Consider the following 16,379-nt stretch of genomic DNA (forward strand, 5'->3'; position numbering starts at 1 on the left):
ACACTTTGCTGGCCGCAAGCTAATGGAATTGTAGAACGTTTCATGCGCACCATGGGGAAACGAATCAAGGCAGCTAGCCTGGAGCACACCCCACTGAAACAGTCACTATACAAATTCATGCGCAATTACCGCAATACGCCACATTCCACCACTAATGCTGCTCCATCTCATCTAATGTTCAGCAGAACTCTTCGTACACGGATCCCTGATGTGACCAGTCATCCCTTACCAAATGACTCTTCAGTGCGATCAACAGATTTCTTTAACAAGCAAGCCATGAAACATTATGCAGACAGAAGGCGAGGGGCACTGCCATGTGCCATCAAAAGAGGGGATATGGTTGTTGTGTGTCAAAAATCAACCAACAAAACCTCAGCTGTATATAGTCCTGCAAAATATAATGTTACTGAGAGAAAAGGCAATATGGTCACAGCTGAACGAGACGGACACTCCATCACTCGAAATTCCTCACATTTTAAAATCATACTGCAGAACAATGGTAATGAACTCCCACCAGTGGAAGATTTGATACCCGACGGTGGAGAGGACCAACAAGAGGTGGCTGATCCGTCAGCACTGGACACCCCCAATGAACCCAGACATTACCCTACACGGGAAAGAAGGGCTCCATCGAGACTTATTGAAGAGATATAATTTTAAAAAAGGGGGAATTAGACAATACAGACATATGGGTTTTCTTGGACATTTTCGTGTTGTTGCATTGTCAATATTTGTTTTAGGTTGTTAATATATATATTTAAAAAAAAAAAAAGGGGATGATGTAATGTATAAGAATTAGATCTGTCTCTTTAAGAAAGTGAAGGCGGGAGTTGAGTTTAGTTTCAGTTTCTGTTATAGCCTGAAGAGAGGATGTTATGTTGTGTGCTGGAGGAAAAGAGGAGAAGAATAAAATACAGTTAAAGCTTACTCTCTCTTAAATTCCTTACACTGTGTGGATGCTACAAGAGGGTCCATGGTTATTGGACCACCTGGCTAAAAACATCTTCCCTTAGCCACCCCAGAAAAGGCACATCTAGAAGATGTGCCTATTCTGGCACTTGGCCTCTCTCTTCCCATTCCCGTGTAGCTGTGGGATGTGGGGTAATGTCACCTTGCTATTGTAAGGTGACATTAAGCCAGGTTAATAATGGAGAGGCGTCAATTATGACACCTATCCATTATTAATCCAATAGTACGAAATGGTTAATCAAACACACACACATTATTAAAAAGTATTTTAATGAAATAAAGACACAGGGTGTTGTAATATTTTATTATACTCTTAATCCACCTGAAGACCCTTGTTCTGTAAAAAAGGAAAAATAAAAAATCACCACTATCACATACCTTCCGTCGTTCAGTCACGTCCCACGATGTAAATCCATCTGAAGGGGTTAAATCATTTTATTTTACACCCAGGAGCTCTGCTAATGCAGGTGTGCTCCTGTCTGTAAAATGTTGTGAATGAATGGAATGCAGGGGGATGTCCTGTAGTTACCTTGAGTCGCGGTGATGCGCCCTCTGCTGGATGTCCTCATATGAACTTTTCCCACGCTCGAGTTCATATGGGTATGTATATATGTGTGTGTGCGTATGTGTGTGTGTATGTATGTATAATATATATATGTATAATATAATATGTGTGTGTGTGTTTTAACGAACATTTGAGCCCATATATCCATTAGATGACGGTTTTGCAAGCCTGCGAGAAAATATCGCAGTACGGATTACATACGGAGGATGCCATGCGCAAAATACGCTGCCACACCCTGCCTACGGATGAGATGCAGATCACTATTTTGGGAACATTTCTGCGTATTACGGCCGTAAAAAAACGGACCGTATTGTCTTACGCCTAGTGTGACGCCGGTCTTATTCAGATTTTTGTAGACACCGAATGAAGAAAAAAAACCAGCAATTCAATTTTTTTTATTTTTTGTGCCGTTCACTGTGCGGTAAAAGTGATAAGATGGATTTATTCTTCGGTTCAGTACAGTTACAGCAATGCCAGATTTATATACCGTAGTTTTTTTTTTTTTTTATGATTTGCTACTTTTGCTCACTAAAAAAACAATATTTTTTTAAAAATTGATTTGTTTTTGCATCACCATATTTTGAGTGCTGTAATTTTTTTTCCCTAATGAGCCTTTTTAGGGCTTGCTTTTTTGTGGGAGAGTCTGGCTTTTTTCATTTGTACAATTACTTTTTATTTACCGGTACATTTGTCTTTTTGATCACATTTTTTTTAAATATTTTGTGTCAGTATGATGAAAAAGTGACATTTTTGGCTTGTTTTTTTAATTTTATCATGTTTAACGTAATGCGGCAATACCAATTATGTGTGTTTTTGTTTTAACGCAAACTTTTAGTGGCGAAACTGCTTTTTGTAAATGTAAAAAAAAAAAAAAACACTACATACTTACATTCCGGTGTCTGTCACGTCCCTCGCCGTCAGCTTCCCGCACTGACTGTGTCAGTGCCGGCCGTAAAGCACAGTGGTGAGGTCACCGCTGTGCTTTGCTTTTACTTTACGGCCGGCGCTCACAGTCAGTGCGGGAAGCTGACGGCGAGGGACGTGACAGACACCGGAATGTAAGTATGTAGTGTTTTTTTTTTTTGTTTTTTTTTTACATTTACAATGGTAACCAGGGTAAACATCGGGTTACTAAGCGCGGCCCTGCGCTTAGTAACCCGATGTTTACCCTGGTTACAAGCGAACACATCGCTGGATCGGTGTCACACACACCGATCCAGCGATGACAGCGGGTGATCCAACGACGAAATAAAGTTCTGGACTTCTAGCTCCGACCAGCGATGTCACAGCAGGATCCTGATCGCTGCTGCGTGTCAAACACAACGAGATCACTATCCAGGACGCTGCAACGTCACGGATCGCTGTCGTTCTCGTTCAAAAGTTGCTCAGTGTGACGGTACCCTAAGACTCTGCTTATAGCTAGATCTTACAGGCCACCATACCCTGGGGTCACCAGATAACCTCAGAATACCATGGCAATGATCTGCACCCACAATAACGGTCACAGGGGGTCAATCCAGCTTGTAGGTGGTCTTTTAACGCTCTTTTAACCACTTAGATACCACTGTCGCAATTGACAGCAGTATTTAAGGGATTTATCTGGCCCAATCAGTTCCAAAAAGGCCAGGGCTGATACCGCAGGGTGTCAGCTGTCATCAGGAGAGCTGCCTTGGCAGAGTGTGTGTGTGTGTGTGTGTGTGTGTGTGTGTGTGTGGTGAGACAATGCTCAGCTCTTCTGAATTTTCTCCCCGCCATATTGACTGCCATGAGATGAAAGGTATTGTAATCACAATCGGCTCTTCCCTATTCTCAGGCATTGCAGTGAGATTAATGAGGAGATCAGACTCGTCATAACGTGGCTTATACAAGCCACGTACCTTCTCTAAGCTATTGGGTTCTTTCCCTTGCGTTTTACTCAGCTCTGCAGCCACTTTTCCATGATTTGGTCAGGTTAAAATTCTCAAACTGGTAAAAGCGCCTCTTTAAGGGGTAAATGGACTTTCTAACAGAAACATTTCTAAAATACAGTAGACCATCTTGTGTGCCATATTGTGTATCATATTGTAAACTTTTGTACTGGGTTCACATCACATTCGGCATTACATTTGGTTGGAAATTTTGAAATTACCTGCTGAATGTATGCCGCAAATGTAAGTGACTGCATACATCTGCTATTGACTTATAGCCTGTCTGGAACCTAAGCTTACCTGCCAGATTTGTAGATCGTTATGTCATGTGGTCTTGCACTTTCTTTATGGATTTATGTTCTTCATACTGCTGCAGTGTTATGTGCTGTGTTGGTGGTTTAAAGATAAAAAAAACAATGGTGATCTTTGTTTTTCAGGGTATTTTGAATCCCATGTTTTGTTGCGTACATTCCCTGGCTTTTTTTGGCTGGAGGAGTTCTGGTGCTTGTGTTACTCGGAGCAGTGGAGCTGAAGAAGCACCTTCTGGAAAAAGGCCAGATAGGGAGGATTCAGGTCTAGCAGAAGAAGAAAATCATTTATTAAGACCACAGTCTGCACAGTCCTTCCCAAACATGTTACAAGTACAACTGATGGACTCTGGTTCCTCTGTGGGTAAGCAGAACATTGGGGCCTAGACATCATATTTTGTAGTAATGAATATTGAGTTAGTGTTCTAAATTTGCAAGCATGAGCGGATGCAGGTTTGCTTTCTGGTAGAGGTATTGTTTAAAGGTCCATGCTCCAGGTATGACTAAGAAAAGGTCCTCCACTTATCAGATGAGGTCCTCATTGGAGCTGTGATGAAGGATCTGTATCCATTTGATCCTTGTATGTCTTGCTGTTGTAAATTAATAGATCATAGGCTGTTCCCCACTTGGGCACTGCCGCTCCCACTATTTTCCTGCCTCTCTGTAGTTTTAGAGTACAGCATTGTTTTGCTTGTATAAATTGACAAAGGGAATGTCATCACCCAGTTCTCTAAGAGCTAATACACAATATCCAAAGTATTTTTTTTCTCCAAAATGTCTCATATAAAGAATACATAGCTGCAAATGTGCAGCCAGTATTAATTCATTCATTGGTTTTTGTACATTCAGTCGTTTCATTGGTTTTTGTACATGAACATGATTCTCCCGACAGGTTACCTTTTTAAATATTCTAGCACAGCTCGTAAACCCCATCAAAGCACAGCTACTCCCTAACGGACACTCAATTGAAGGAAGATCTGAGACATGTGCTGGTTAACAAAAGCAAGCGGCCTCTTAGTCCTAATGGGCTCCTTTTGGGTCTGTTCCCAATCTTCCAAAAAATGTGGGGTTTTTTTATCCTCTCCGTGATAATATGTATGTATATATAATATGGGATATTCAATTAATGTGTGTAATCTTTCTGCTTCTCTCCAGAATTGAATTGTTCTGCCTTGGAAATAAATGCAGTACGTCTCCTAGGGATGCGACACTAACTAGCCTCTTCAAGATGGTTCCAAACACTTACGCCGGACTCCAAATGTCTGAATGCACATTTAGATTTATCTGGAAAAATTGTAGCTGCCTGCTTTTCAGAACGATCTCTGTGAAAAAGTTAGCTTTTTATTTTCTAAATTGTACAAGGTTAGTTAAGAAGATCAATAGGATGAGGTTCTGATGTGCGACTTGGGCTCTGTCAGTCAATACATATAAAGAGACAAAAAATTGTACTTTGTTTAGAAAGATTTTGGACTTGGACTGACCAACTATTACACTTCAAACGACATTTATAGAAAATGTGTGGCTATGAAAAAGACTTTGCTCATAGCAGCCAATCAATGTCTATTGTGGCTACCGTTTGTCTAGGCAGTTATGTAGAAGACCCATAAATGTGATTAGTTTTAGGTACTTCATCCTTTTTGTAATTGAAAATCTAATTCATGGAATGTGTTTAAAAAGAAAAAAAATGGGAATTTAACACTGATGGTCAGTCCTTTTAATATCTCAATTTATTGGATTTATTGGCGAGTTTCATGAGACCGGGATGTAGATATTAAATTGGTGTAATAAAATGTGAAAATCATGAGGTCATGGAAACAAAAGACTGAATCGCATATATCGCAGGTCAGTCTACACATTCACAGCCTTTTATTAGTGTGGGCCATGGGGGGGTGGAGGATACATTTTTCATCAGCTGGCTAAATACATATGAATTATAAATGTTTGTGAAATTTCATGTGTTATTGCCCCTTTCATCATTTGCAATGAGAGACTGAACATGTTTTACCAGATGGGAGACGTACTGTGAATGTAGAACAAGAATGGAACTGGCATAATAAATTTACAGCATCAAACAGTGTGGCCATTCTTCTTGTTATATGAGTAAAAACAAGATCTGCTACCAGATAGAGACATAAAGAACAGTCTGAGGACTGGTGCATGAGTTATGCCTTGTGTGCCTTTGTTGGCGTTTTGATGCCAGTATCATGCACGGTTCCTAGGCCCCTGCATCATGCAGGGTATCAATTTTGCCTGGACAGTTCATCTAAACTCACCTTTGACTGTACTGGATATAATCAGCCAACAAAACACAGCAGATCTAGTCAGTCATTACTCTGGCCAAATCTCCTTATTTATATGGCCCCATGACGTGCTGATACTGCGCTCTCACAAATCCCTCTGTTAACTTTGATTTGATCAAAGGTTGAATGTGGTCATAAAAGGGGGGGGGGGGGAAAAGCAAAAACGTGGACTGCACGTTTTTACTTTTGGGTGCCCTGTTAAGAAAAACTGGATTGACCTTTTAAACATAATGAACTAAAAAACAATGTGTTGTCTTCTTTATCTTTAGGCAAAATTACAATGCAAATCTTCTCTGTAGTATCATCAATATGTAAAGGCCTCATACAAATAGAATATTATATGCTACGTAACAATTGTCCAGCTAACTTCTCTCTTGATTCCCCGATACACTCAGCTTGGCTGCTATGTTCTCTGAGAGCCGCTCTAAAGGTTCATTTACACGGGCCGACCTGGGGCACTAACTGACCACTGATCAGCTTCTTGATTTGGCGGTCATTATATAGTCTATTTACGCAGACCATTGCAGCTTCAGGTGCTCCCTGAGCGATCTATAACCCCTGGCAAAAATTATGGAATCACCGGCCTTGGAGGATGATCATTCAGTTGTTTAATTTTGTAGAAAAAAAGCAAATCACAGACATGGCACAAAACAAGTCATTTCAAATGCCAACTTTCTGGCTTTAAGAAACACTAAAAGAAATCAAGAACAAAAAATGTGGTAGTCAGTAATGGTTACTTTTTTTTTTTTAACCAAGCATAGGGGAAAAATTATGGAGTCGCTCAATTCTGAGGTAAAGAATTATGGAATCGCCCTGTAAATTTCATTCCCAAAACTAATACCTGCATGCATCAAATTAGAACTGCTCGTTAGTCTGCATCTAAAAATGAGTGATCAGACCTTGGAGAGCTGTTGCACCAAGTGGACTGACATGAATCATGGCTCCAACAGGAGAGATGTCAATTGAAACAAAGGAGAGGATTATCAAACTGTTAAAAGAGGGTAAATCATCACACAATGTTACAAAAGATGTTGGTTGTTCAGTCAGCTGTGTCTAAAATCTGGACCAAATACAAACAACATGGGAAGGTTGTTTAAGGAAAACATACTGGTAGACCAAGGAAGACAAAGCGTCAAGACCAGAAACTTAAAGCAATATGTCTCCAAAACAGGAAATGCACAACAAAACAAATGAGGAATGAATGGGTGGAAACTGGAGTCAGCGTCTGTGACCGAACTGTAAGAAACTGCCTAAAGGAAATGGGATTTACATACAGAAAAGCTAAACTAAAGTAATCATTAACACCTAAACAGAAAAAAAACATGTTACAATGGGATAAGGAAAAGCAATCGTGGACTGTCAATGACTGGGTGAAAGTCATATTCAGTGATGAATCGCGAATCTGCATTTGGCAAGGTGATGATGCTGGAACCAGTGGCGTAGGAAGGGGGGTGCGGGGGGGCGGGCCGCCCCGGGCGGCACAATGCGGGGGGGCGGCACAATGCGGGGGTGAGTCAGTGGCGTATCTAGGGGGGCGCAGCCGGCAGGGGGGCGCAGTCGGGCCGCCTAAAGCGGCGGTCCGCAGTGTCTCCCCCGGCGGCTGCATTCTGTCACCCCCCGCACTGGGAGTCAGCTGTTCTCTGTGCCGACTGTCAAGCTGACAGCCGGCACAGAGAAGCTGCGGCGCGCCGGCTCCCAGTGTTCAATTGTACTCGTATCTGTGATGCGAGTACAATTGAAGCTCTGACTGCCGGGTCAGAGCGATGCCAGCAGCGTGATCAGGTCATGTGATCATGCTGCTGACATCACTCACCTGCGCGGCAGAACAGAGGCAGAGCAGGAGAGATGCAGATCGGTGGTAAGTGCTCCAGTGGAGCTGAAGACACCGAAGGTGCAGGGGGGGATTTACTGTGAGTGGGGATGGGGGAAAATATTGTGGGGGGGATTTAATGTGAGTGGGGATGGGGGGCATATATTGTGGGGGGATTTACTGTGAGTGGGGATGGGGGCATATATTGTGGGGGGGGATTTACTGTGAGTGGGGATGGGGGGCATATATTGTGGGGGGGGATTTACTGTGAGTGGGGATGGGGGATATATTGTGGGGGGGATTTAATGTGAGTGGGGATAGTGGGATATATTATTGGATTGGGGATATTTAATATGAGTGGAGATGGGGGGATTTATTGTGGGGGGAGATTTAATGTGAGTGGAGATGGGGTATTTATTGTGTGTGGAGATGGGGGATTGAATGTGTGTGGGGGGAGATTTGTCATGGGGATGGGGGGATTTAATGTGTGGGGGAGATCTGAGGACACAAAATGAAGAGCAAAGGGGGAGATGGGGGGCATATATGAGGAAACAGTATGGGGGATGGGTGCAGACAGCTTGGGGTCAAACAGGGGAATGTATGCGGACACAGTATGAGTAGCGATGTGAAAAACGTATGTGGACAGAGTACGGGGAGTGAGGGTGTTGGGATGTGTGCATGCGTAGCATGGGGGACAGTGTAAGGGCACAGCCAGGAGGGGATAGTATACAAAGGAGGGGGAGTGTGATGAGAGAGTACAGTATAAATACTGGGCCCTATAGGGGGGACACAGTGTGAGAGGTCAGTGTGAAGAGGGGTCCGGTATAGAAAGGGGAGGTCAGTGTGAAGAGCAAGTACCATAAGACAGACAGTGTGGGGGTCATATTTTATGCAGACAATATAGTGAGGGGAAATTTTTTATTCAGGAGCATTATAATGACACTTGTATCTTTAAGGGCATCATGTGGAGATTTTCTGCAAAAGAGCGGAGAAGATGGAAGTCTGCAGAGACGGCTGTGGATGAGAAAACTCATCATGGGGTCTGGACAAGATGAAGAAATGAAGGAGAACAACTCCAGAGGCGACGTCATCTATAAGGTACCTGGATGTAAATGTTATTTGTGATACTGACTAACTCTCATGTTTTTATTTATGTTAGGAGCATTAAAGGGGATGTCCAGGTTTGTAATGAGTCTGCAGTCATTCTTTGTGACTGCAGACTTCTGACTTCTCACAGTGCGCCCTGCACACTATCAGGATTCTCTCGTGCTGGCGATTTACATACATGCGGTCACGTGCTGACTAGACATGTGTGGCCTCACTCTATGAAAATGAACTGAGCGAGGCCAGGCACGTCTAGTCGGAATGTGGTCAGAAGTATACAAATCGCATGCTTGTGCTGACATGACTGTCCACCGGCCAGGGAGAATCCTAAAAGTGTGCAGTGCATGCGTTGTGAGAATTCAGAAGCTGCAATGTCAGGATTCAGCTCTGCAGGTTCCAGTCGTCGACACATGGACACGTCACTCATATGCGATTTTCATACTTATGGTCCTGTAACAACGAGCTTCTCTTCTGCTTCTCTCAGTTTTTCACTGAACATTGGGAGCTTAAGGGAGAGAAGCTCGTCGGTACATGACTAAGTGTGAAAATCGCATACGTTCTGGGGGGGGGGGGGGCGCCAAACTCTGGAACAGCCCCGGGCGGCAAAAGCTCTAGCTACGCCCCTGGCTGGAACTTTTGTTTGGTGCCGTTCCAATGAGATTTATAAAGATGACTGCCTGAAGAGAACATGCAAATTTCCACAGTCATTGATGATATGGGGCTGCATGTCAGGTAAAGGCACTGGGGCTGTCATTACATTTTCAGTAAATGCACAAGTTTGTTGATATTTTGGACACTTATCTTATCCCATCAATTGAAAGGATGTTTGGGGATGATGAAATGATTTTTCAAGATGATAATGCATCCTGCCATAGAGCAAAAACTGTGAAAACATTCCTTGAAAAAAGACACATAAGGTCAATGTCATGGCCTGCAAATAGTCCGGATCTCAATCCAATTGAAAATCTTTGGTGGAAGTTGAAGAAAATGGTCCATGACTAGGCTCCAACCAGCAAAGCTGCTCTGGCAACAGCAATCAGAGAAAGTTGGAGCCAGATTGACGAAGAGTACTGTTTGACACTCATTAAATCCATGCCTCAGAGACTGCAAGCTGTTATAAAAGCCAGAGGTGGTACAAAAAAACACTCCAACACATCACTAGCATTTCGTTGTTTTTCATGATTCAGGGATGTCATGCACTGCTCACAAGCAGAGCACAGCTGCGGGAATACTCACTGCTCTGCACGCCAGGACTGTGCGCAAAGAGAGCAGTGAGTATTCATTGCTCTTCAGTGGCGCGCAGTGTCAGCTGCCGGCTTCCTGCTGCTGGCGGCAGTCACGTGTGCTGCTACTTAAGAGAAATTAATATTCACCTCTCTGGACGTCGACATAAACTAAATCTCCGAGCACGCCGAAATTCTCGGAGACCACCTGAGCATGCTCGGAGAAACTCAAGTAACGAGCATACTCGCTCATCACTAGTCACCATATATTTATAGTGTTAATCCCAAATGTTAAAAGCTGTCATCTATGCAACGCCGTCTCTGGTTTGAAACAAACTATCCAATGCAGATCCAACTTGGTGAAATAATAATTCCTTTGATGTGGTCGAAACAATGAGATCAATGAGTGAAATCTCTTTTCTTTTTTTTTTTTTTTGTACAGTTAATCTGTCCATTCACAGCAATCAGTATTAGGTTCCTGTATTGATTACTGCATTCTTCTTAACAATATAGTATCTGTCTCTGCTTGTTGTGCACTGCAGTGAAATCCAAGCAAGGAAAAAATTGCACAGATTGTGGCAGATGAATGAGGTCCAAGTCAGGAATGTGTTGCTAGAATCAGGAATGATCTATAGTCCAAGGTAGTTCCAAATATTACAGATCAGTTGAAACCGTGAATATGAAGTATGCAGGATTGCTACATTGCACAGTTCTAGATCATTTCTGAGTTGATATATATAGGGTTCTTGGAGGGTCAGCAGAGTAATCAAGAATTTGTAAAGAGTTGTTGGCAGCTCCAGCGTACGGAAAATGAAAGCAGGATTTGCAAAGGCTTTTGAATAATAGTGACAGGAACCGAAAGCTTTTTGTCAAACAAAGTAGGTGTCAAACTTTTGTGAGGTAATCTTCCTGCTATCACCTACTTCTGACCCTGACCTTTGGGGTGCACCAGAAAGTTAATGCCTCTATACTCTTTAGCTAGGAAACCTTTTGAAGTACCTATTCCTCCTGCTTCCCCCATACACGAGAACGCTCAGCTTAGCCAAGCATTCCTGTGCTCACCATGACCCACTGTCATAAGGATCAGTTACTGAAGTTAGGTAGGTTGGATCCTTCTCTTCCATGATATTTTCTATTGAGGAAGAATCCACGAACCTCCATCAACATTAGACTAATGGCAGGTTCGTGTCTTACTTAACTCTCATGTCTAAGGGGCCTGTAGAGCAGAGGTGTCAAACTGCATTCCTCGAGGGCCGCCAACAGGTCATGTTTTCAGGATTTCCTTGTATTGCACAGGTGTTAATTTTAATCACCTGCACAGAATGATTCCAGCACCTTGTGGAATGCTAAGGAAATCCTGAAAACATGACCTGTTGGCGGCCCTCGAGGAATGCAGTTTGACACCTCTGCTGTAGAGTATATGTCCTTTCTTCCCACAGTAGAGACAAAGACCTTTGGGCAATCAAGTTCCTCTCTCTTTCTATATCAGAGCCAGATGACTAAAATGTATGAGCTTCAGATGGTTTCAGTTTATCTGCATCTCAAAAATATTTCTAGAATTCGCCCTTTTCTTACTTTCGACTCTGCAAAAACTCTTACTGTCTCACTTATTCATTCTCGTCTGGACTATTGTAACTCTCTACTAATCGGCCTCCCTCTTACCAAACTCTCCCCACTCCAATCTGTCCTGAATGCTGCTGCCAGGATCATATTCCTCACCAACCGTTACACCGATGCCTCTACCTTGTGCCAGTCATTACACTGGCTACCCATCCACTCCAGAATCCAGTACAAAACTACTACCCTCATCCACAAAGCACTCCATGGCTCAGCACCACCCTACATCTCCTCTCTGGTCTCAGTCTACCACCCTACCCGTGCCCTCCGCTCCGCTAATGACCTCAGGTTAGCATCCTCAATAATCAGAACCTCCCACTCCCGTCTCCAAGACTTTACACACGCTGCACCGATTCTTAGGAATGCACTACCTAGGTTAATACGATTAATCCCCAATCCCCACAGTTTTAAGCGTGCCCTAAAAACGCATTTGTTCAGACTGGCCTACCGCCTCAATGCATTAACCTAACTATCCCTGTGTGGCCTAATTAAAATAAAAAAAATAAAAAACATACCGTATATACTCGAGTATAAGCCGACCCGAGTATAAGCCGACCCCCCTAATTTTGCCACAAAAAACTGGGAAAACTTATTGACTCGAGTATAAGCCTAGGGTGGAAAATGCAGCAGCTACCGGTGAATTTCAAAAATAAAAATAGATGCTCCATACCGTTCATTATGGCCCCATAGCTGTGCCATATAGTGCTCTGCACCGTTCATTATTGCTCCACAGCTGTACCATAGAAAGCTGTGCCATATAGTGCTCTGCACCGTTCATTATTGCCCCATAGCTGTGCCATATAGTGCTCTGCACCGCTCATTATTGCCCCATAGCTGTGCCATATAGTGCTCTGCACCGCTCATTATTGCCCCATAGCTGTGCCATATAGTGCTCTGCACCATTCTTTATTGCCCCATAGCTGTACCATATAAAGCTGTGCCATATAGTGCTCTGCACCGTTCATTATTGCCCCATAGCTGTGCCATATAGTGCTCTGCACCGTTCATAATTGCCCCATAGCTGTGCCATATAGTGCTCTGCACCGTTCATAATTGCCCCATAGCTGTGCCATATAGTGCTCTGCACCATTCATAATTGCCCCATAGCTGTGCCATATAGTGCTCTGCACCGTTCCTTATTGCCCCATAGCTGTGCCATATAGTGCTCTGCACCGTTCCTTATTGCCCCATAGCTGTGCCATATAGTGCTCTGCACCGTTCATTATTGCCCCATAGCTGTGCCATATAGTGCTCTGCACCGTTCATTATTGCCCCATAGCTGTGCCATATAGGGCTCTGCACCGTTCATTATTGCCCCCATAGCTGTGCCATATAGTGCTCTGCACCGTTCATTATTGCCCCATAGCTGTGCCATATAGTGCTCTGCACCGTTCAGAATTGCCCCATAGCTGTGCCATAGAAAGCTGTGCCATTGCTGCTGCTGCTGCAATAAAAATAATAAAACACATACTCACCTCTCTTGCTTGCAGCTCCTCAGCGTCCGGTCCCGGCGTCTCCCTGCACTGACTGATCAGGCAGAGGGCGGCGCGCACACTATATGCGTCATCGCGCCCTCTGACCTGCACAGTCAGTGCGGAGAGAGAGACGCCGGGAAGACAGAGCGGCGTGTGGAACGCGGACAGGTAAATATGACATACTTACCTGCTCCCGGCGTCCCGCTCCTTCCCCCGGACAGCTGGTCTTCGGTGCCGCAGCTCTTCCTCTGTCAGCGGTCACCGTTACCGCTGATTAGAGAAATGACTAGGCGGCTCCGCCCCTATGGGAGTGGAGTCCATATTCATTTCTCTAATGAGCGGTCCCACGTGACCGCTGAACAGGGGAAGAGCTGCGGCACCCGGAGACCGTGGGATGGGCAGGGGGAGCGCCAGGAGCACCGGAAGCAGGTAAGTATGCCTCAGCTCCCTCTCCCCCTCACCCGCCGACCGTGACTCGAGTATAAGCCGAGAGGGGCACTTTCAGCCCAAAAATTTCGGCTGAAAATCTCGGCTTATACTCGAGTATATACGGTAATCAGGTTCCTCGCATCATGTTCTCATACACTTTATGCAGTCAATAGCCTCTGTGTCTGTACTGCTACATACTTAGGCAGTTAACTGGTTCATGCAGCTTTACATGAACACCCGAGCCTTACACTATGGCTGGTCCAAATAACTAAAGCAATTGTTACCATCCACCTCTCGTGTCTCCCCTTTTCCTCATAGTTTGTAAGCTTGAGAGCAGGGCCCTCATTCCTCCTGGTATCTGTTTTGAACTGTGATTTCTGTTATGCTGTAATTTCAATTGTCTGTACAAGTCCCCTCTATAAGTTGTAGAGCGCTGCGGAATATGTTGGCGCTATATAAATAAAATTATTATTATTATTAATACAATTGAAGGTAAAGAGAAGCATGATGTTACTATGCTTAAAGGCAGTGTTCCCCAACTCTGATCCTCAAGAGCCACCAACAGGTCATGTTTTCAGGATTTCCTTAGTATTGCACAGGTGATAATTGCATCACCTAGACAGGCAAGAATTCAATCACCTGTGCAATACTAAGGAAATCCTAAAAAACATGACCTGTTGGTGGCTCTTGAGGACTGGAGTTGAGGAACACTGCTTAAAGGGATTGTCCACTACTAGGACAACCCTTCCTCAATCTTCCTCATGCTTGGCTGCATTAAAATGAAAGCAACTATGCTCATCTCCTGTACTGGTCCCGTTCCAACGGTGTCGGCACTCGCGTTCTGTGGCTCTTGTGATGTTCTGTCATGAGCCCTGCACCTAATCAGCGACGGCTTACTATGCCCACCTTCGGTCATATTGAACATCAATAGGAAGCCAGTGCTGCTGCTGCTCCTCTCTTACTTCCTCTTGATGTTTGGTTTGTCCAAAGGCGATGACAGTGCCGCCAACGCTGATTGGGTGCTGGTCTCACTTGTGATAATAACTGTGCAAGAGCATCGGTAAAGCTAGTGCCAATAACGCTGGAACAGCGTCGCCACTGGAGGTGAGTGTAGTTGGTTTTTATTCTAATGGGGCAAAACATGTGGAATGAAAAGGGGTTATCCAAGTAGTGGACAACCCCTCTAATAACTTTCCCAGAAATGGAGATACACTGTAGTGGTTACCGAAATTAGGTTATCAAGGAAAGGAAAGATCATGATCCACAATTTTGTGCTTGGTCTGCTGAATTGTCTTAAAAAGCGGACACCAATGCCTTATTACATACTTATGGAGCCTGTGTGCAAATCTTGATGGAATACTGTTATCAAGGGAAGTCTCTCTTATATTAGGTGGAATAATGCTAAGCAGACATAGCCTGATTCCTCAAAACATAGTTAGGCTGGGTTCACATTGCGTTCAGTGACTCCATTAAACGGACTACGTTACACCGCGGCATAATGGGGTGTAACGTAGTCCGTTAATGCCGCCATTGAATGCAATGTCGGAAGGCACGATGTGCCTTCATTGAGTGACGGACCCGAGACATGGGCTGCAGCATTTCCGGGTCCACAGATAGAGCTAGCAGATGCTCCATCTGCGCTAGCGCGATGGAACATCGGCACTTGCGTTAACAGCAGCTCGTTAGCGTATGAACGGGCTGCTATTAACGCAATGTGAACCCAGCCTTATTATGGTTGAAGGAAGACTTTAAGTCCATCTAGTTCAAGCCATAGCATAACCTAACATGTTGACCAGGAGGAAGGCAAAAAAAAAAAACCCCATGTGACAATGTAAGCTCCACATTGGGGGAAAAAAATTCCTTCCCGACTCCAGATAATCAGAAAATACATGATTGTTCTGTTCTAAGTCAATGCCAAGGTCAGAACTTCCACAAAAGCAAGAAGATTATATAGGCCTCCTTAAGGAACATTAAGTTCATCTGGTGAGGTGAATTCACAGAGGAGCAGGTCATGGTGCATACACTTACTCAGAGCGGTGACACAGCCGGCTGGAAAGTATGTGAAACTGCGACGGCTAGTACAATATGGTATGCTGTATAGCAAACAAGCAAGTCAAAAAACACTGGCAGTCAAAGAACTAGGAAGGCAGAAGTAGAGGAAAATGGCAGGCCTGGAGCAGCATATAGATGGTGTCCGGATCTACAGCCGGTTGCAATACAAAGTGAACAAACTTAAATAACAGTTTTCATGTTACAGTCAAAGATGGATTAACTTTGAGGCCTGAGGGTTTGTAGAAATCACAGGAGTTTGCAAAGATGATTGCTGCATAGTATGAACAGTCTCTTGTGTCCGTTCAAGATGTTTACAGCAAATAATGAGTCTTGTGGGTCAGCTGGTCTTATGGAGCCATAGGTAGTTTCTAGTTGGAGAAATCAATTGCAGATGTATGAGGAAATAATAACAACAGAGTCCAAATACATGGCAACTTAAAATGGGTGTGTCCAACAAACCATTAAAAGGCCTAGGGAGATTATGTAACTGAGACATGCCAGGCAATTGGTAAAACCCAATAAGGAGTACAGTAAATGAGGGTGGTGACCGGAAGGATGCCAAGCCGCCCAGACCAGAAGTTCTCCGGTTTAGAGCAGAAAATTTCTGGAGACACAATTTA

General features: G+C 43.9%; 1 protein-coding gene across 2 annotated transcripts in view; it reads left to right on the top strand.

Annotated features, from left to right (window-relative positions):
* The window catches only part of LOC143805527 (G-protein coupled receptor 143-like), a 59,933-nt gene extending 54,095 nt beyond the window's left edge, over positions 1-5,838 (top strand). The window contains exons 8-9 of one of the 2 annotated variants that reach the window (XM_077284999.1): positions 3,879-4,113; positions 4,905-5,838. In XM_077284999.1, the coding sequence (XP_077141114.1) occupies positions 3,879-4,113; positions 4,905-4,963 (294 nt within the window). In that variant the 3' untranslated portion in view covers positions 4,964-5,838. Of the gene's footprint in view, positions 1-3,878; positions 4,114-4,663; positions 4,783-4,904 lie in introns of those variants that run through there. The other variant, XM_077284998.1, reaches the window with a different exon arrangement.
* Positions 5,839-16,379: the final 10,541 nt, after the last annotated feature.

This window comes from Ranitomeya variabilis, chromosome 2 (assembly GCF_051348905.1).
Source record: "Ranitomeya variabilis isolate aRanVar5 chromosome 2, aRanVar5.hap1, whole genome shotgun sequence".
NCBI lineage: Eukaryota > Metazoa > Chordata > Amphibia > Anura > Dendrobatidae > Ranitomeya > Ranitomeya variabilis.